Consider the following 21,282-nt stretch of genomic DNA (forward strand, 5'->3'; position numbering starts at 1 on the left):
TCATGTTGTTTTATTCAGTTGGCCTTCAAAATTGTTAGAATATTGGTGGTTTTTAGCGAGTTTCCTCTTTAGGGAAGAAGCTAATACTGTAGGAGGGTGGCACGGTAAGACAGAAATTAGACCCAGGACCAATTTACTTTAGCATTAAAATTTCCCCGAGGATAAAAACACTATTCATTAGGTTTTATACAGGGTGAGTTTTAATTGTCCCCCCCCCAACTTTTTTCTACATTTTTTCAAATATCAATCCCAGACCACTTCCAAACATTGTTGGGTAGGATTTACTTTATTTTGACAAGGTGGTCATTTCCGGTCGCCATCTTGGATGCAAAATATTTTTTCAAATGTAAAGGTGGGGCTGTGACCCATTATTTCGAACTAGATTTTTACCCTGATTACAATGCCACAAACCGTTTTTAAAAATCTCGATCCATTCCAAAGTTATGAGGGTTTTTTATAACTTTATTTTTAGCCCAGTTTAACATTGTGCATTTACAAACTAAGACCATAATCTCAAAATAGTGCTAGATAAAGATAAATATACACCACCAGTCATTTTTGACCTATTTTTACTTGGTTATGACGGATGTATTTTTTTCAGCCGCCATCTTGGATCCGCCATTTTGAAATGTGATAAATTATTTTAAATATGAAGGGGGTGTTGTGACCCATCATTTCGAATAACTTTTTTAAGCTGAACTCAATGCCGCAATCCATTTTTTTGTTATCAAGTTTTCTTTATGAGTTAATGCTATTTTTTTTGTAAAAAATGTCAATATTTCAAAATCAAAATATGAAAATGAAAAACAGATTGTGGAATTGAGTTCAGCTTAAAAAAGTAATTCGAAATGATGGGTCACAACACCCCCTTCATATTTAAAATAATTTATCACATTTCAAAATGGCGGATCCAAGATGGCGGCTGAAAAAAATACATCCGTCATAACCAAGTAAAAATAGGTCAAAAATGACTGGTGGTGTATATTTATCTTTATCTAGCACTATTTTGAGATTATGGTCTTAGTTTGTAAATGCACAATGTTAAACTGGGCTAAAAATAAAGTTATAAAAAACCCTCATAACTTTGGAATGGATCGAGATTTTTAAAAACGGTTTGTGGCATTGTAATCAGGGTAATAATCTAGTTCGAAATAATGGGTCACAGCCCCACCTTTACATTTGAAAAAAATATTTTGCATCCAAGATGGCGGCCGGAAATGACCACCTTGTCAAAATGAAGTACTTCTTATCCAACAATGTTTGGAAGTGGTCTGGGATTGATATTTAAAAAAAATGTAGAAAAAAGTTGGGGGGGGGACAATTAAAACTCACCCTGTACGTCTTTATACGTCCGTCAACAAGATAACCAAACAGTTTTGGTCAGATTTGATGAAATTGGGCATAAATGTTTAGGTCTGGATAAAATTGAATAAATTCGTGAAACCAGCAAGATCAGGTCTTGGGAACAGGGTACTGTATTATACAAGTAGACTCCTCATCCCATTGTAAATTTTGAAGCTTGTTTTCGTGTCTAGTTCATGTACGTCCACACTGATCACTGGGGTAGACGAAATGTTGTCTATTTTATAGGGTTATTTTCATGATTTGTGTTTTACTATTTGGTTATATAACTGGGAGACCAGTAATTATTTATGATTATATCATTTTATTTGGTTAAATGAGGTTTTAAATTACTGATATAACAAGAAACAAACTGTAAACAAAACACGACCTCTATAGTTGGACGTACAGAACTAACAATAAAATTGGCTTCAGCTGTTCCATAAAGCCCCGTTTCCTTTAAACATTTTGTCCCAACAATGTTGGCACGCCGTTTCCATTCCAAGCAGTTTGCACAGTATCCAACCACCCCTCCTCACTGCGAGCATCGTCTTTGCCCTCTACAATAGTCCATCAGTGCACCCTGCATCAATGAAGAGTGAAGAGGCCACTGCTGCTTTTGTTGTAAAGACTAGTGTGGTAGTGTGGTGCATATTACCAATTAATTAATTTAAAACTTGCAAAGTGACCGGGATGGTAGATTAGAAGTTATTTTACTAAAAGGGCCGTTGAAAGTGCCTACAACTCCCTTATGAGGTATTTAAGGCTTCGTGCTGGATTTCAAAATTTTGTACGAATATCGGCAAGTAATTTTGAAGAGTTATTTAACTTGGTGGCTCCTCTAATCACAAAACATACACCATAAACAAAAAAACATGGTGTATAACCTGTCTTGGTGCTGCGGTTGTGCTGGAATTACTCACAGGAAGCAAGTGTGCATGAGAACATTTTAGATTACATAGGTACATTGCATGTTATTAACATTAACATGTATTTGCATATTATACATTACACTTATGTTATTTGACTTGTTTTGAGCAGAATATTTTTAATGGAAACTGGGCTTAAGGTGTCAACTAATAAATATTTCAACTTAGTGTTCAAATATTTACCCTTAAAACATTAAAACTAAGGTCTAGAGCTTAAAAGAACATACAAAATTTATTTGGTATATTGAAACGTTGTAAAATTAAAGGTTACAGAAAACGCTCCAAAAAGTGTTATTAGAGAGAAAATTCAAATTTTCATACAGTCGGGTGACAAAGTGGGCTTTCTTCTTCTTGCACTGATTATAGCACGCAAAGTAGCTAATTGCTGCATTTACTAACTTTTGCCGCACTCCAGTTTTTTCAACCAAACAACACAAAACAGTGTGCTTTTATTAGGTACCTAATACTGTATGCTTGAAAATAAGTTGGTAAGTAAACAATGCTGTTATGAGATACTTTTCAATTCTAAGAACTGTACTGAAACCTGAAACGGCTACTAAAAAACTGACGTAGGTAAATTATATTTAACATTTTAAGTTGCTGGTCACAACTAACTACAAGTGCCTAAGCACAGACAATATAATACTTTCTGTGGCCTAAGGTTGCCGTTTACGTGATAAGATTTTGACCCGACGCATAAAAGGAATTCCTCTGGCGTCAATACACAGACCGACCATATGATTAATTTTCTGCATTAAATATAACTAGTGTAGTGTACCTGTTGCTCGAATTCGAGCAATTGCGAAGCATTACAGGCAACTCAAAGATTATAGAAATACTCACGATCTATATAACAGTTAGATATAATCAAAATCTTTTGTAAATATCTTATCTTTTTTCAAATAGCTGATCTTGTTTTTTTAGTGTTTTTAGTGTAAGAAAAAAACTGTTTTTTCCTACAGTCACCCGACAAAGTTGGCTTCCTTGTACTGTTTATAGTACAGAAAGCTGCTAATTGCTGCATATTTATACTTTGCCGTACGGTTTATACTTTGCCGTACGGTTTATACTCTGCCGCACATCAAGATTCCAACGAAACAACACAAAACAGCGTGGTTCCATTATGCACGTAATCCGTGTACGCTTGGAAATAGGTTGGCAACACTTAAAGATAATTATACTATGAGCAGCTGATTGACTATTATAACTACGATTTAACCTGTCATTTCGTGTTTATAGTTTCGGTATTTCTGAACTTTCTGGACTTTTCTTTTAAACGTTTTTAAAACCTTCCTACGATCTTAATAAACAAGAAAATACCTTTTAAGCATTTCTTTTAGGCGCGGAAACCACTTCAAATTACAAAAACATACGGAACTATATTCTCAAAACGCGGAGCACATTTCTTGCCGAGGAAAAATAGCGGAGTGATATGGACCGCGGGTACTACTTTCTCTAGGGCACCATTTGTGTTGCCAGCTGAACCTAAAAACGTGTTGCATAGTGTTTGAAAGACTAATTATTTATATGCTTTATAGTGACTGTAGGAAAAATATAATGTGTAACACGAGTGAAAAAGGCCTTTGCTGCACTCGAGATCATTCCACACTCGCCTGCGGCTCGTGCGTAAACATTGCTCTCGTGTGCAGCAAAGTGCCACTTTCACCACTAGTTACACAAATAACTATTTCATTTCTTCTACTTGGTTGTGTTCTATGACTTTTTCTATGTTTCCTTTGTTTGCAAATCTGTTATTTCAATGATTGCTCAAGAAATGTAGCACAGTGTTAATACAGTTTTATTTTTAGCCTATCTCAAATTGTCCAGGATTTCTCGCTCTTTTCCATTGTAATAATTACACCAACCCAAGTTTTGTCTACAGATGCAATATGCCAAAGAATATCACCTACGTACAATCTCCAAGAAGTGGTAAAAAAGGCAGAAACCAACCCATACAATAGATAAGTTAACTCCTTAAGAAAAAATTTTAAAAGTTACTGTGATATTAGGATTTTCCACTGATTTGGTAATAGAACATTATATTGCAAAACATGACACGATGCAGAATAAAATCAATTTTAAAATCAGAAAAATCCATTGCAAATACTGTACTTCATTTTGACAAATTCAATAAATCACAATTTAAATATTAACAGCTGTTGCATTAAAAAGTAGTGTAGAACTATGCATATGGTCGTAATGTAAACAAATCTGAAGAGGCAACTTTAAAGGCTTCTGGGGCAGAGCCCCAAGGGAATTTACCTCTTTCCTCTTTTGATGGCTCATCTACAGACCAAGACCTTTCTTTAGAGACCCCTACCAAGTTTCTACGCCCAGCCGTTCTCTAAAATTAGCTGTGACAAAACCCCCGTTTTCCTCCATAAGAATAACATGGGATGGGAATTTAAAGGCCACGGGGGCAGAGCCCCAAGGGAATTTACCATGTTTCTCTTTTGATGGCTCATCTACAGACCAAGACCTTTCTTTAGACACCTCTACCAAGTTTCTACGCCCAGCCGTTCTCTCAAAATAGCTGTGACAAAGAAAAACAGTTTCAAATTAATTTAAAGGCCACGGGGGCAGAGCCCCAAGGGAATTTACCATGTTTCTCTTTTGATGGCTCATCTACAGACCAAGACCTTTCTTTAGACACCTCTACCAAGTTTCTACGCCCAGCCGTTCTCTCAAAATAGCTGTGACAAAGAAAAACAGTTTCAAATTAATATATAGATTGTTACCTTCCTAACAATCCTTCAAAGCTCGCCATTAAACCGGGCGAAAATAGGGTTGCATGGCAAATCCCTTAATTAAATTTCGTTGAAGTTAAGTGATCTGAAAACTGTAAAAGCTTGAGAAAAGTTACAGTAGCCCGTCGAGAAGTTAATAGTTTGTGGTGTCTAGGAGTTCCGCCGACAGTAGCGCTCTATCCGAGATCCGCTTATTTGTCTCTCCACTCACAACAATCACTTCGCTCTTTCCTGCTATGAACGAAACCGCAGCCGCCGCTCTATCCCGCATAGCCCATGCCGCCCTCAAGGTAACCTTAGATCTACACTCATGAAAATCAGGGGATTCCGCGTTTAAATTCTAAAAGTTTATACACTTGCAAATAGTTGTGTAGTGTGATCAAGCAATACGTATACTAATTTAAGATAAGAACCAAACCTAACCTACGTAAAAATGGCAAATAATGGAAAGGAAGCAAAATGGTTTACTTGCTCGAGGAAATATTAAATACCCCCGCCGCAGCAAACCTGCCGACTAAGCGAATTTCCATTTGTCTGAATTGATTTTCAGTTAAATATATTTTAATAACATTAGGTTTAACGAGTACCTAGGTTTGCTGCTACAAGGAAACTAATAAAGTGTGTTTTTGAGTAAAATATTGATAGCTTAGTACAAAATAAATAAATTTGCCAAGTTTGATCAAAATATATCCATAAACAAGCAAACTACAACATTTGACAATATTCTCCATAAGAATAACATGGGAATTTTAAATTTACAATTTTTTTAATTTTCTCCGTTACTAATAATCGAACAAAAATACATTTATATACTAAATTATTTGTTTTTTTAAGCTCTTTAAAAAGGTTTAAAGAGAAATCGGGAAATTTTGTGTTTTGAGGGTCAAAAGTGAGAAAAACCAATGTTTACCCCATAAAACCCCTTGTAAAGCCCCGTTCCCATGGTCCGATCGTGCTGGTTCGCGAACTCATTCAAGTTTATCCTGCTTTACACCTTTAAACCAAATTTCATCAAAATCGGACAACAATTACTCAAGTTATCGCGTTCACGGACGTATATATATAAGTCTATATATATATACATATATAAAAATTTGAACGAATGGTGTTTTTGGCCTCTGGGGACATCAAAATGAAAAAGTAAATCGGTCCCGGGTCTAGGTCTTACCGTGCCACCTACGGTAATAGCTACTTCCCTATAGGGAAATTCGCTAAAAACTCATAATCTATAAGAAAGTTGTTGTAATTAGCATGGTTCACTATAGTTCCGACGCTATTGTTAGTTGTTTTTAATTGATTAAATCGAAAGATTTTGATTTGACTTCTCGGTAAAACAGCAAACAGCGAATTACTCTCGTATAACATAATTGATACCATAAACCATGATGTTTTGGCTAGAAAACTTGAGTTCTACGGTTTTGATAATCAGTAAGTTAGGTTAGTTATGTCATACTTGTCAGACAGATATCAATATGTATTTTTTAATGGTAGTTCCTCTCAGTATTTAAAGGTTGACACAGGTGTTCCTCAAGGTTCAATTTTTGGTCCAACTATGTTTATAATATATGTTAATGATTTACCAGTAGCTTTAAGTAATGTTTGTGTATCGCCATACATGTACGCTGATGACCTTGCAGTTCAGATAAGTTGCTCAAATGATAATTTAGCGAATCAGATTCTCAATAATATCAACATGACTGTTGAGGACTGGACGGCTGCAAATTTTCTGTGTCTCAACAAGAAGAAAACTCAAATCCTCAAATTTAACCTAAGTTCTTGTTCTCACTACACACCTGAAGAGGTTAAATTTCTAGGTATAGTTCTGCAACCTAACATTAAATGAATAATCATGTTGTCAGTGTGTGCAAAAAAGTGTGTAAAGGTATTTTTATGATTAGACGTCTCAGGTTGATTGTTGATTTTGATGTTCTGATGTCAATATACTTTGCTCACATTTAGAGTCACCTATCGTATGGAATTGTAGTGTGGGGATGTGACAGCAGCGTTAAAAAATTACTGATTTTGCAGAAGAAAGCTTTAAGAATCATTTGTAAAGTAAAAAGAAAAACTCACTGTAAACCTTTGTTTAGAAAACTTGGTGTGCTAACTGTACCTTCATTATACTTACTGGATTCTTTGTTGTACATTAAAGAAAATCTTAATAATATTCCTGCCAACAATTCAGTACATTCATACTTTACCAGACAGAGCCATTTTATCAGAATTCACCAATGTAATTATCAGACTACCATTAAATCTACTTTTGAATTAGGTAAGAAAATCTTTAATTTGCTGCCACATAATGTAAAATGCTTAGATGATAAAAAATTCAAAGTGCATTTGAAATCTCTTTTGATAGAAATAAGTGTGTATGATGTTGACGAATTTATCACTTATTTAAGGTGTCCAGTTTTGTAAATAGAAATTTATTGTAAAATATGACGATGCCATACGTATGTTTTGTATGTTTTACGGCAATAAATGATTTGATTTGATTTGAACTATTCTCAAATCAAAATTTAACTAAACTCGTAAATAGGAAATTTATTATAACTAACAATATCCATAGACTGATGTGACTGCCTCTTTTAATTTATGTACTAACTCACAAATAAGACGACTTTTTATGACATGTAAAAAATATAGTGTAGCAAGTAAGAGATTCAAATCAAAAGCCTTTAAAGACAATTTATAAAATATTCCAGATAAAAAGAACACATTATATGTCGAACTAATAACATATTAACAATTTTATTTAGCAAATCCATGTCCATGGAAAGGTATTATATTAGCATGATATCATAATGCAATTAAAATTAATAAACAGTCCAAAAACACGCTCTTTAATTATTGAAAACTATTTGACATCAAGCTCAAGCCCGATGGATTTTAAATGCAGCCATTACACAAATATTTGGAGTATGTTGCTGCGTCTTCTTATTGCACTGAGATGGTAAACAATAAACCCCCCCCCCCACCCACCAGTCACCTTCTTTGAAGAGCGGGCTCGTAGGCTACAATTTATACAAATAACATAAATTTTGTAAGTTAAAACTAAACAGAAATCTGAGTATTTTTATAAATTAAGAAATAAGATTATCTTTACAGCTTTATGTGTAAATAACTTTAGTCATTTAGTCTTGTATTAATAATCAAGTTTTAACAGCTCACTAAAGACGAATAAGATAACTTCAGGGAACTCATATAAATTGTAAAGAAATAAATTCATCATGGACAAGAAGTAGTTGACGTTCCCTCTTCATTGTTATTTTTATACAGACAAACAGTCTAATAAAATGATTTACAACTAGTGTACATGTTGCTCGAATTCGAGCAATTGCAAAGTACCTATTACAGGTGTTTTCAAAACGAATAACAAAACGAAATAACGAATAACAGTCATACTTACAATGAGTTTAAAAGAGTCAACTCAAAGATTAGAGGTGTGTAACTCAGATCATGTTTATTTCGTTCGTTCGTTCTTCGTGACGTTCCAATCCAGACGGCTGAAACTATCTGAAACCCTACTGGACTGAGGCTGTTTTAGGACTTAGTCCTCTTTAAAGCATTCCGGCCGGTTTTCTCCTTCTCAAAATGTCTCACTGTAAAGGCAACACAGGTCAGGGCCAATTGAGAACGAAAAGTCGATTTGGGGTATAGTCCAGTCAAGGAATGAGGTGTAGAGTGCGTGAGCAGGTAACTAAGCGATTCCTTTAGAAACTTGTTCAGGGGGCTTAGGGTGTTAACATATCAAAAGTCCTGACTCCTAGGTGGTGAGCCAGGGGGTGGAGGGGGAAAAAGGGGGGGAAAAGGTACCCATTTTGGGTTTTTTGATTATATCTCGAAAACTATCAACTTTTTGTATACTATAGTAAATTATAAAATTGAAGAAAATTAAATTTTCTACAAGAAAAGTATATAATGTGTTTATTTTGGTTCAACAGATTGCGAGTTATAACTTATTTAATTGATATCTTATTAAAATCTTCTTCCATAAGAAATACATGTAAATTAGTATGCGAAATGGGGCGAATCCTATCCGCCCAAAGGAAACATAAATGATATTATGGAAATCTTGACAAAATTTTCAGTAATTTGACACTTTAATCATTAAAATTGATCAAAAATTAAGGCGAGGGCGAGGTAACAAAATGTCGAGTTTTGGTATTTTTTATTGGAAATATAAAAAAAAACCTTAAATCATCCTAATTTTAAACGCTCACCCTCGCTTTAATTTTTGACAAAATTGCATGATTAAAGTGTCAAATTGCTGGAAATTTTGTCAAGATTTCAAGAATATCAGTTATATTTCCTTTGGGCGGATAGGATTCGCCCCATTTCGCATACTAATTTACATGTATTTCTTATGGAAGGAGTATTTTAATAAGATATCAATTAAATAAGTTATAACTCGTAATCTGTTGAACCAAAATAAACACATTAGGCCTATATACTTTTCTTGTAGAAAATTTAATCTTCTTCAATTTTATAATTTACTATATTATACAAAAAGTTGATAGTTTTCGAGATATAATCAAAAAACCCAAAATGCGTACCTTCCCCCCCCTTTTTCCCCCCTCCACCCCCTGGCTCACCACCTAGGAGTCAGGACTTTTGATATGTTAACACCCTAAGCCCCCTGAACAAGTTTCTGAAGGAATCGCTTAGTTACCTGCTCACGCACTCTACACCTACTTTTGGATCATTCATTGACTGGACTAGTAGTGATATGGCGCATTTGAAACCTAATAGTTGAGATTGACCAGGGTCAGGTGCTGACTGTGGTGAGTTAAGCCTATTACGCGCCACTGTTCTGTAGCTGTTATCATGATTTCGCCTCCTGTCTATGTTTCGTTTTCGTTGCGTCGGGCGTCGGAGGCATTTGAAAAAAACAACAAATCAACAAATTATAGCGACACAAAACAACGATAAATACACAAATTTAAGATACAACCATACTTACACGATCCGTCTTGGGGGTTATGTTTACACAAACTCAAATAGTAAATAAATGTACTCAATGCGTTCCATTGAATTGAAAAATAAATAAAGTAACAGCTATTAAATTATACAGCTGATCAAAATGTAAACAATTATGTTCTTCATAAGGATGAGAACTTTCAAAGCCACTGGGGCAGAGCCCAAGGGACTTTTTCAAAAATGTAAGGCCAGTTTGCAAATCTACGCGACATGGTCTTTCCAATGAGACGTCAATGGGTAAAATCGGTTAAGAAATGGCGGAGGACTTCAACCGACAAAGTTTCATGTAGCGTATTAATTATACAGTATATATACGATAGATAGATATAATTTAATAACAAACTCATGAGTTGTGATAATATTTAACATCAGCTGTTGACTAGCATTGTTGCGAGTTTAGAGTATTATGTGTTCTCTGGTTGCTTATAACGTGGTTGGTTGATTATTTTAGTCATTAGCATCGCGGAACGGATATTAGAACTGAAACTATGAAAATGAAACTATATGGATCAAAATCATAAAATAATGACGTCACTGGATAGAATCTATACAAATAATCTCTACACGGGGTTTGGGCGTTTTTTGACAGTTGCTTGAAATAATAATACAAACATTTATATTTTCGGGTCATCTGTGTTTATGTTCATGGCCCATTCCGTTTCTATTTTTAACCGACTCCCCCACTACCAACAAAAGGAGGAGGTTCTCAATTTGTTTGTGGCAATGTTTTTTTTCTATATGTATGTTCACCAATTTTATTATATGTGGAATCATCAAACAACGCGCCCATTCCGCATCGTTCATTTAGCATCGTTGAAAACTACAAACCGTCCTTTTCTTTTCCTTGAGAGTTAGTTCAATATTAGCCTCGTGTATATTGTTTTGCTGTAAAAGACCCTACGGATAGTCGTAATCCCAAGTGCATTTTATAATCAATGCTAAATAGAATTCGTATATTATCCTTTTCTTTTGTACTGTATTTAGTAATTTGCTTCTGTGCTGTAGATGATTTGTTACAAGCATTTACGATTCATTTATTTACATTTTCTTAAAACTACCATAGTTACTTAACAATCCATTAAGAATACAGGTAAAAATATTAAATTTAATTTTAAGTTTTTAACGAAAAACAAACTTTCCCAGAACTGAGCCTAGCATGGATATTGTTTTTAGCCTAAAACTAAGATTTCTAACAATTTGGAGGAAATCATAGGAGCCGTTTTTGAAATCTTAGTGCGCAAACGTTACTCATATAACAGTATAGATACAGATTTTAAAATAAGCGATAACGAACGCTTTGTATGTAACTATAATCTACAGTAAGAGTGTAACTGTTTTTTATACTAGATTTTAAAAACAACAGTATTCCTATCCACATTCTCATCACGTTGTGGAGCACGGGCAAACCAAATAGTTTGTATACCGATTAGAACAAAAACTATTTCCTATGCATTTGTCTTGATAGTGTATTTTCGGAAATTATTACGATGAGGGTGACCAAGAGTACTATAGTAATTTAACATAATGAGCTACGTCCACATTCAACACGTTCAATCAACAGCTCGCCAAAACTTGATTACAATAACTACAATATAGGGATGTAATTGATACAAAGTGAGATTTACACACGACATTTTCCCAGAAGTGGTCGGCGATTCGCCGGATCGAAGGCTGATGGTCGTGACCTTGGGCCTCCACCACCTTCCCTTGTAGTTCTAGACACGAGCCACCAGCCATCAGACACGAGAACTTGTCTATCAGCCTGAAAATTTAAACTGCTTCCAATATCACAATCTCACTTCTGACGGCAACACTAGGTCAAGTACTTCGAGAGAGATTTACTTGACGTGTTTTAAAAAGGTTCTACGAATTTTTAAAAGGAAACTGGGTCTGAGTGCGATCTGTTTAAGAATCATTCTGTACTCGAAGGCCCAAGTTCAAATCAGGCTAACCATGGAGTTTGAGTTTGGCTATCAGAAAATAGTCACTTGGAAAAATGTGGTTCGGTTTCCACTAACCGAACCACATTTTTCCTTGTAATTAACGAATTGGTCTAATTAAGTAATTATCAGGATAGTACTGCGGATAGTCGTAGTACTCACTAGAGCGGACACGTTAATCCTCACCAGGGAGCATCTAGTGTATCAAAAACTGTCTACATTTCTCAACAGATTTTGTTAGTTTACTGCTCATTTTATATACTTCATTGTGAAGATGTCACATAAGGTATGACTGACATGTTTAAAACGTCCATTTGGGCTCTGCCCCATTGGCTTTTGAAGTTCCAATGTTTACCTTTTAGCGAATTTCCCTATAGGGAAGTAGCTATTACCGTAGGTGGCACGGTAAGACCTAGACCCGGGACCGATTTACTTTTTCCTTTTGATGTCCCCAGAGGCCAAAAACACTATTCGTTCAAATTTTTATATATGTATATATATATATATATATAGACATATATATATAGACATATATATATATATACGTCCGTGAACGCGATAACTTGAGTAATTTTTGTCCGATTTTGATGAAATTTGGTTTAAAGGTGTAAAGCGGGATAAACTTGAATGAGTTCGCGAACCAGCACGATCGGACCATGGGAACGGGGCTTTACGGGGGGTTTTATGGGGTAAAAATTGGTTTTTCTCACTTTTGCCCCTCAAAACACAAAATTTCCCAATTTCTGTTTAGACCTTTTTAAAGAGCTTAAAAAAACAAATAATTTAGTATATAAAAGTATTTTTGTTCAGTTATTAGTAACGGAGAAAATTTAAAAAATTGTAAATTTAAAATTCCCATGTTATTCTTATGGAGAATATTGTCAAATGTTGTAGTTTGCTTGTTTATGAATATATTTTGATCAAACTTGTCAAATTTATTTATTTTGTACTAAGCTATCAATATTTTACTCAAAAACACACTTTATTTGTTTCCTTGTAGCAGCAAACCTAGGTGCTCGTTAAACATAATGTTATTAAAATATAATTTAACTGAAAATCAATTCAGACAAATGGAAATTCGCTTAGTCGGCAGGTTTGCTGCGGTGGGGGTATTTTGTTTACATAGGTTCGAGCTATTTCTTTTAACAACTGGTAATATTTGTATATGTTTATGTTGTAATGAAAACAAATAATGTGTGGGTGATTACATGACTTAAGTTAGTTTTTATTTAATCCACTATTGCTTGCTTTTTAATGCGCACTTCTTTAGTTCTCTTCTCTGCTTTTTTAAAGACATGCCACAGCGTCGCTGGACAAATATTACCGGTAATCGTAGCAGTATTTAGCTGGAGTTCCATCTCTCCGTGTACTGATTCCAAGAATTAACTTGCTACCTTCTGACACTGTGTCCCTTTCGCTTTGGAACGGACACAGTACACAGTTCCCTATTATTCCGGAATTCGCAATGGCCATCAACAATTAAGGCGCAAGGACAGTCAATTGGCAAAGTTATAGTGTATCTTCCGAAACCTGTGTTTGGACACGGCCAGCTCTACGCCCGCTTATGAAATTACCATCATCGGATGATGGTAATTTCATAAGCGGGCGTAGAGCTGGCCGTGTCCAAACACATCATCGGATCATCGGGTTTACACTAAAAACACTGTACATCGTGAACTGATTTGAAATTACAAATTCACTGTTCAAGAATATAAAATGTGATGTTACACCATTGAGTGCTTGAGTTCGTTCCAGGTACGTTATAAAATAAAAGCATTGACGTTCACTGTGAATTGTAGGAAATGGAGACTAATAACGTTCTTAGGCATATCGGTCACAGGCAATGCCGTCTTTCAGTATGTTGAAACAGCTACATTTGAAAACTGTTCTACGAAGTTAAACTCGCACAATCGTGCGAGCCCGGAACGTCCTAATACAGGTAAATAATACAGTTGATTTTACAAGTTCTAGAGTTCTAGCTTTGACACAACACGACTTAAGTAAGTGTGATCTCTTCGTAAAAGGCTCAAAATTTTTCAGAGATCAACAGCGTATAAATTGAGACATTTCCTCATGATAGTTGCATGCAGTATGATATTCCAGACATGAGAGTTTCTGCAGAATATCTCGTGTTGTTGCGTTTCATATTGTTATGTCGGCAACAGATGCCAGCTGACACTAGAATGGCACGTCTGACACAAGCATTGATGTTATCTTTTGTAACTGACAGTTGAAACATGCAAAATACCCCCTCCGCCCCTCGTCAGGATATAAGCTTTGTGCGGCCGAGGAAGTAGGCAGTTAAAAGTCGGCATGGAGTAGATCGAGATCTCATTTTATGCTTACTAAAGGTATTACTTAGTAATTTTTTGAAATATTGACAAAAATTAAGTGCATTAAACATAATACGAGTAGGTTTATGTAAATCTTTAGTGTCATCAGTATTTGACACAAATTTACTATAAGTAGGCAAATTTTAATGGGTTTATTTCCATTGGAACAATGTATCAAATTTAATTGAAATATTTTAAATGTTAACTTCAAATTACTTGCGTGGAAATATAATTTAAATACTCTTAAGATTAAATTAGGATTAAACATACATTAACAAGAAAGTTTGGTTTTTCATGGACTGGGGGGGGATATACATCAAAGTCATTCATAGCTGTTGGTACAGACAAGCTACGTAGGCATTACAAGATTTTATCAATGGGCGGATCTGAAATATGTGACAAGAGTAAAGGGACATTAACGTTCTTAAACTAATGTTCAAGTCCTGTTTTAAACTTATACAAGAGGTTCTACCCGCGAATTCACGGGTGTTTATCAGAAGCCACGATTAAATTAATTTAATAAACTTTGACTTTATATTTCATGTGTTTTTTTTTATATATTAATGTTAAAAGCAGTGGAACCTTCACACCTTACGTCCTAAGGTGGCCGAGGTGGGCGTGGGTACGGTTGTACCTGAACTCGCCGCTCTCTTTCAAGACGTCTATAATACTTTACTTTAATACTTTTCAATGAAATGGAGACCTGTTAAAGATCGGTGACAACCTCTTGGAACGAACAACATAGATGGTTTGTTAATCTCATATTCATCGTATTCCGAACACCTTAAATAACTCACTTGTATCAAACAGCTAGAAATAGCTTCACTGCCCATTCACCGCACCTCTTTTACATAAAAGTAAATAATAAAATAAGTAAACAAAAATGTAAACAAACAAACCATATTGTCAATTGCATTGGCCAGCTGTTGTTCACTGAATTAATCGAATAACGTTAACTTCCAAAACATGCAAGGCGTAACCCTTTGGAAATCAGCCTGTGGGGCAGAGACCTTAGGGAGTTCGTCCATATCAATACTTTTCGGCAAATCTACACACTCTAAGCTTCATTTTGATATGCCATATGACTATATTTTTATTTGGTAAATGACCTTAACCGTTTACATAAAATTTGAATGTATCACTTTAATAATATAATAGATTTCGTACAAAGGTCAAAACAAGAAAACCTTTTTGTCCTTTAAAGGCCATTTTCTAACGTAGAAACTTAGTTAATTTACAGAATGTTTTCTATAGCAAATGGTTATACACAAATGTGTCTATCGTGTTAAATCACTTCTGAAGCAAAGTGGAGAACTATATAAACATGACTTCGTTTCCAGATTATTCTAAAGTAAATATAGATCCAAGTGGCTCTTAGAGTTGTAAGCAAGTATAACATTGTGTTGTGTTCCCCCTGTCACCCTCACGTGTTTGTGTTCCGTGTCTACCGTAATTGCACCCTCTATTGAATATTGACCAAACAAGACGCCATCTTGAGGCGTCACAAATTAGTCATCACTCATAGGCAAGTTTCGCTCTTGTTACACTACTTCTAGTACCTGCAGTGAATCTATCAATTCACTCTTTGCTGTTATAACTCTATAAGAATAGGCCGTATTTGCCCATTTTCATCTCGAAAAGTCATAGGATTAGATGACTGAAATTTCGCACAAAGACAATCTAGACCCAGGATTATGTCAGGTTTATTTCTAGATTTTGCTGTATTCAGTGGTTAAGGGCTTTCAAACATGTGTGACTTTGTAAAGTAAATATTGACGTTTTCCTCTCTGTAGCTGGGTATCTGCAAGGCCACACTAAACCCTGTTTTTTAGTGTGGCCTTGGTATCTGAGTGGTTATGATGCTCATCTAGTAATCAAAAGTTGCCGGTTCGATCCTGACAATAGTCAGAAGATTTGTACTAGTCGTCGTGCACTAGTCGACTGAATGTTTCTCTATTTATTTTATGGAAGAGGTTATAACTTATGCTTTAGGCTACTCTGTGGTTATGATACTAGAATACAGTCAATACTTTTTTTAATATTCAGAAATGTTTATAAGGGTATTAAATTAAGCACTGAACTAGTATATTTTGTTTAACATGCCATATAAACTCAGCCAGTATCAGGAGTGGCCTCTATGCATGTTTCGTGCGCCCCTGACGGCACCCTCTGATAATGGGACTGTAGTTCCCACGACCAAACTGATACAGGTTCTTGGTATTCTATTTTATTACAACTGTACAATGGCACAAATATTTTCACACATATGGCTGTTGGCACTTTAATATTGTGCCTGCATAATATTGTGTAAAATACACTAAAATACGAACCATAGACTGAACATTGGCTGATTGTTGGAGGTTGATTGCTAAACATACCCCTTTCTATTTATGGCGAAAATTCATCATAAATATTAAGACAGGTTTTTAAAGGGGAGAATGGAAGTTAACAAAAAATAATTATTTTACTTCTTGACAGAACGACGTATTTCTTTACTTCTTTACATCGTTTCTATAAACCGTAGCAAGTCCTGTGTCAGACCGGCTGGGCTGCCTACCTTGTGTACCTCGATTGCCTACCCAGTGCCGTCACACTTTCACAACAAACTATAGGTCTAGTAACGATTTATTTAGTATACTAGAATACGGGTAGCAAATTCAAACGGATTTATTAAACACTTCCTGAAATCTGCCTTTGGCTACAGTTTTTTTTTTTCTAACTAGTGTGTAGCAAAGACACTTTGCACTCGTGCTACACATTATATTTTTCCTAAATGTTACTAAAAATCATATAAATAAAGCATATAAAGTCTTTCAAACACTATACAACGCGTTTTTAGGTTAGGTTAAATCCTTACGTTAACGTTGAACGAAACGGGAAACGTTGCACCAGCTGATCGTAGTCGTAGTATGTGTTGCCAACTTATTTTCAAGTGTTCACGTATTCACGTCTCACTTACGTGCCTTATAAAAGCACACTGTTTTGTGTTGTTTGGTTGGAATGCTGGAGTGCGACAAAAAATGAGTGCACAAAAGTAAGTAAATGCAACAATTAGGCATAGCTATTTTTCGTGCTAAAATCAGTGCAATGTTTTCATAACAGTAGTCTTTAATTTTCGGGAAATGTTATGATTTGATTATGTAACGTGTGCAAATTATTATTTTATACACTATTTATTATTTCATTACCAACCTATTATTTTACATTTTTAATTTGTTTACTATTTTGTCTTGTATAGGGAGGATGGTTGTTTCCTAACCCCAAACAATAAGGGTGAGACAGCAATGTAACATTGTACTGAATTGTATATTTTGAACTCCGGTTGACGGTCATTTTGTTAAACACTAGTTGTAACAAAAAGCCTGATCTCATACGGGGGTTTCGAACCGATTGAAGGAGGAGTTATTGGATTGCATAATATGTTCCTGAAATTCAATCGAAATCGGATTTTTGGATCCAGAGTAGTCTATTCGAGATTCCTGATAGGAACATGTATAGGATATAATATGATAGAAGGGACATGGTTTTTACTGTTTTACGTTATTTAATATAATCTTTGTAATAATGTTAACTTAAATAGTTTGTCTTATAAGTGATATAGTTTAACCAGAATATAAAATTATTTATGAGTGTGGGATCGGTGATATAATTTTTCTTATGTTTGTTACTGACTTTTTAGCTGGGACGACTAATTAATTTTATAACACCAATGGCTCATAGAATCTACCAGTAACGATTGGAGGTTGTCAGGTTATTCTCTGTTCCCTCACTGGAAGCAAAACTAATTAACGACAACATTTTTATGGAAAAACCTTCTGGTTTAAATATGTACTATTCTTGAATGGCTTACTGAGACAGAGTTGGAGTAGGGGTGGATAGGGTTGATGGCTTTAGCTCTACAGATTGATCCGTCACCTACTTACACCCAGCACCGCCAGTCTGTGTCCTTGGGAGTTGTGTTTAAGAATAAATTGCTATTTGTAGAATAAATTATGTTCATCAACAACATTTTGGGTTATACATTTGTCTTAGTATGGATTTTGGTGAAGGTATAAATGGTATTCCCGAACCCAACCGATATTAAATGTATCATTCCTGAGCCAAAGACAAACCTTAAAACTATAAAATGTAACGATAAATATTTCCAAAACTTAAGAGTTACTCGAACAGCCGCCATTTTGATGCTTCGCAATACTATTTCGTATTTGATATAGTATATAGTATTAATTAACAAAGTGTTGTGGAAAAATTGAACCAGTGCGGGTAAACTTTTGAGTTGTGGAAATTCGTAACGTAATGTTTGAGTTTTTGTTTGGTCCAGGAATGACGATTTAAACACGTGAATTGGTAACTACAGGCAATTGTAATTGGTAATTGGCGTACAGCAAAGCTGAATTGGTTTCTACTAAAACAAGAAAATTCTTGTAAAGGTTTCTAAACTGAGATGACCGTGCGTTTCGCAGCTCTTATTTTTGTGTTTAAGATTGGTTCCAGTTTTAGTAAGATCACTGTTTTGTTCTGCTGGAATCATATTCAGTTAAGAAAAATTTTCAAGAAATGTAAAACTTATGGTTAAAAAATAAGATAATATTTTCTGAAAACAACCACCTTGTTTTAGAGCGCTTAAAGTTTCGTGACAAGCAAAGCAGATATGATACACCATAGTATTTAGTACCTAATTGTGCATTTAATTTCAAAATAAAAAGCGATTTATTGACTAAGATACTCTCCATGTAAAACTGATCTAATACAAACTACACTATATAGATTGAACTCTCGACAATCGACATAAATGATTGAAGAGGTTGACGGTACAATTTCAAGAGAACAGACACTGGTGACAAAGTGTTTCAGAGAAGGTTCTGACGTGATCGCAGACCTGCGTGACATGAACTCGTGACAAAACATCTGTTGATCGTCCCAGACTGGGTAGTGAAGGCGCTCTAGTGGTTAAACTATTGTAATGGGATAATGGAGCATTGCGATCACTGTAACACGAGTCCAACTGTTTACACTTGTGAACAGTATGACACTTAACTTTATGTCGTCTTCAGTGAATAAAGGGAATGTATTATGTTTAAAACATAAAATCACCTTGAAATTACAATTGTATTATTCTTGTAACCTTGATGCGATTTATTTATCAATTCTTACGACCAATCCATTAATTCAAATAACAACATTTAGGCCTAAATATCTTGCAAGATAACGAAGTGAACAGTAGATACTAAACACTTCCTGTTATAGTGCTCTAAATAATCAGAATTTTGGTGGTTCAATCCTGAGAAAAGTCATAAGACTGATGATTAGTGATTTAAAACTGGATCAACCCCCCCCCCTTGCTCATTGGGCTTTAAATACACGTTCTTGGCTAATGAAACAGTTTATCTTAGTCATTAATGAAGTTACTGTATAATCCATTCTTTCAACGCTCATTCCTTCTTCGTCTTAGCCTCATATGCGCACTCTGTATGTCGTTGCCGGATAAATCATGTTATTAACCTACTACAATTTTGTTCGTGTTTGTCTATGGTAAAATTGTAGACAGTTGTGGCACTTTGCCTGTATTAAAGTGATTCTGGCTATAGTGTACAAGTTCTAATGCTGTAGCCTCAAGGTCTAGCCAGAGGTTTTGTGAAGAAAAATCCCGGACTTCAGCCTAAAACAGACATAAACCTGATCTGATTCCAGAAATTAATTAATTTCAAGCTTACTATTCATAGTTGGGACATTCTCATCCCTCAAATAATTATAATACGCAAATTGTCTTAAAATATCTTATAGCATTACCAATTATTATCTAATAATATTACAAGTTCCTGTACTACTTAAAATTGCTTATCACAAATCAACTATATATTTCAGGCTGGATTTCACAAAACATATTGGATTGAAAGAAATTACATCTGCGATAGTTTTCCTTTCACTACTGAAATCAATATCTTTGTTATTTGTTCACCTTTTGCTATTATGTTCCCAGAAGACTAAGAAGATGGACTTCTCCCAGGACGAGGGGTCCAGCCCAGAGTCCCCGGATGGCGAAGGGACTCCGCCCCATCACAAGCAGAAGTTCGAGATCCTCGCCAGGGCTCTGCAGGTGTCCGTGTCTAAAAGGACCAACGAGACACGACAAGTACCTAACGGTCAGTGTAACTTACGAAGGACAAAATTCATTTGGTATGATTCAGAGCGTCTCGCGTTGGAACCATGCGACCGGTAAATACTCATTTCTTCGGACTAATAATAGGTAATTCGAGGGGCCAGTGCGCAAAATGCGCATTTTAATTGGGTTCATAGCAATAATGCAAAACAATTATATATTTCAATTTCAAAGATTATGTGTGCTTGAGACAATTATTGTGTGAATACGACTAATAACTCGCAACAAAATAAAATAGTTAAATTTACACCCACACTTAAAGGGATAGCACAGTTTAATACAGTCCAAAGCTTGTTTCCAAGGCAAATGAGCTCAGTTCAAACCAAGGCCCCACTTGAAAAATAGTATATTTCATTACTAGAACCGAAAGCGGCATTTTCCGACACGGGCTCAAGTTTGATGTGTGAGGCAAAGCCGAACACAGGAAACCCAAATTTCACGTGTGAGGCAAAGCCGAGGACGGGAATATTGGAGCAAGTGTCGGAAAAATGCTTTTGGTACGAGTTATGAACGATACTTTTCATCACGACGCAAAAATACACAGATGCAGAATAACATATCTCAGTAGCATTATTAGACAACTCTTTTTCATTGAAAATACACTTCACAACTTAAATATATGGCTTCATAATTTTAATTATTTAGATAAGTGTATTAATAAATACTTCGTCACTTACGTTAATTAACTTAACAATTTGTAATTTGTACCAGTGTCCAAGCTTTCTGTATTCCTCTTCTTATCCTTCCGGTGATTTATCCGGTGAAATGTGATAAGTTAAGTTGTTTTTATCAAATCATCAATAATGTTAGACATACTTTGAGCAATTTAAAACATGCACTATGTTAAAAACA

General features: G+C 35.2%; 1 protein-coding gene across 1 annotated transcript in view; it reads left to right on the plus strand.

Moving 5' to 3' along the window:
* The first annotated feature begins 5,228 nt into the window (after positions 1-5,228).
* LOC128992173 (inactive ubiquitin carboxyl-terminal hydrolase MINDY-4B-like) overlaps positions 5,229-21,282 on the plus strand; it is a 45,424-nt gene continuing 29,370 nt past the window's right edge. Inside the window, exons 1-2 of the mRNA XM_054415620.1 lie at positions 5,229-5,307; positions 20,251-20,413. Coding sequence (XP_054271595.1) covers positions 5,254-5,307; positions 20,251-20,413 — 217 coding nt within the window. The 5' untranslated portion in view covers positions 5,229-5,253. The remainder of the gene's footprint in view (positions 5,308-20,250; positions 20,414-21,282) is intronic.

Source organism: Macrosteles quadrilineatus, unplaced genomic scaffold, assembly GCF_028750875.1.
Source record: "Macrosteles quadrilineatus isolate MER2022 unplaced genomic scaffold, UCM_ALF_1.0 Scaffold_4__1_contigs__length_99947679, whole genome shotgun sequence".
Classification (NCBI taxonomy): domain Eukaryota; kingdom Metazoa; phylum Arthropoda; class Insecta; order Hemiptera; family Cicadellidae; genus Macrosteles; species Macrosteles quadrilineatus.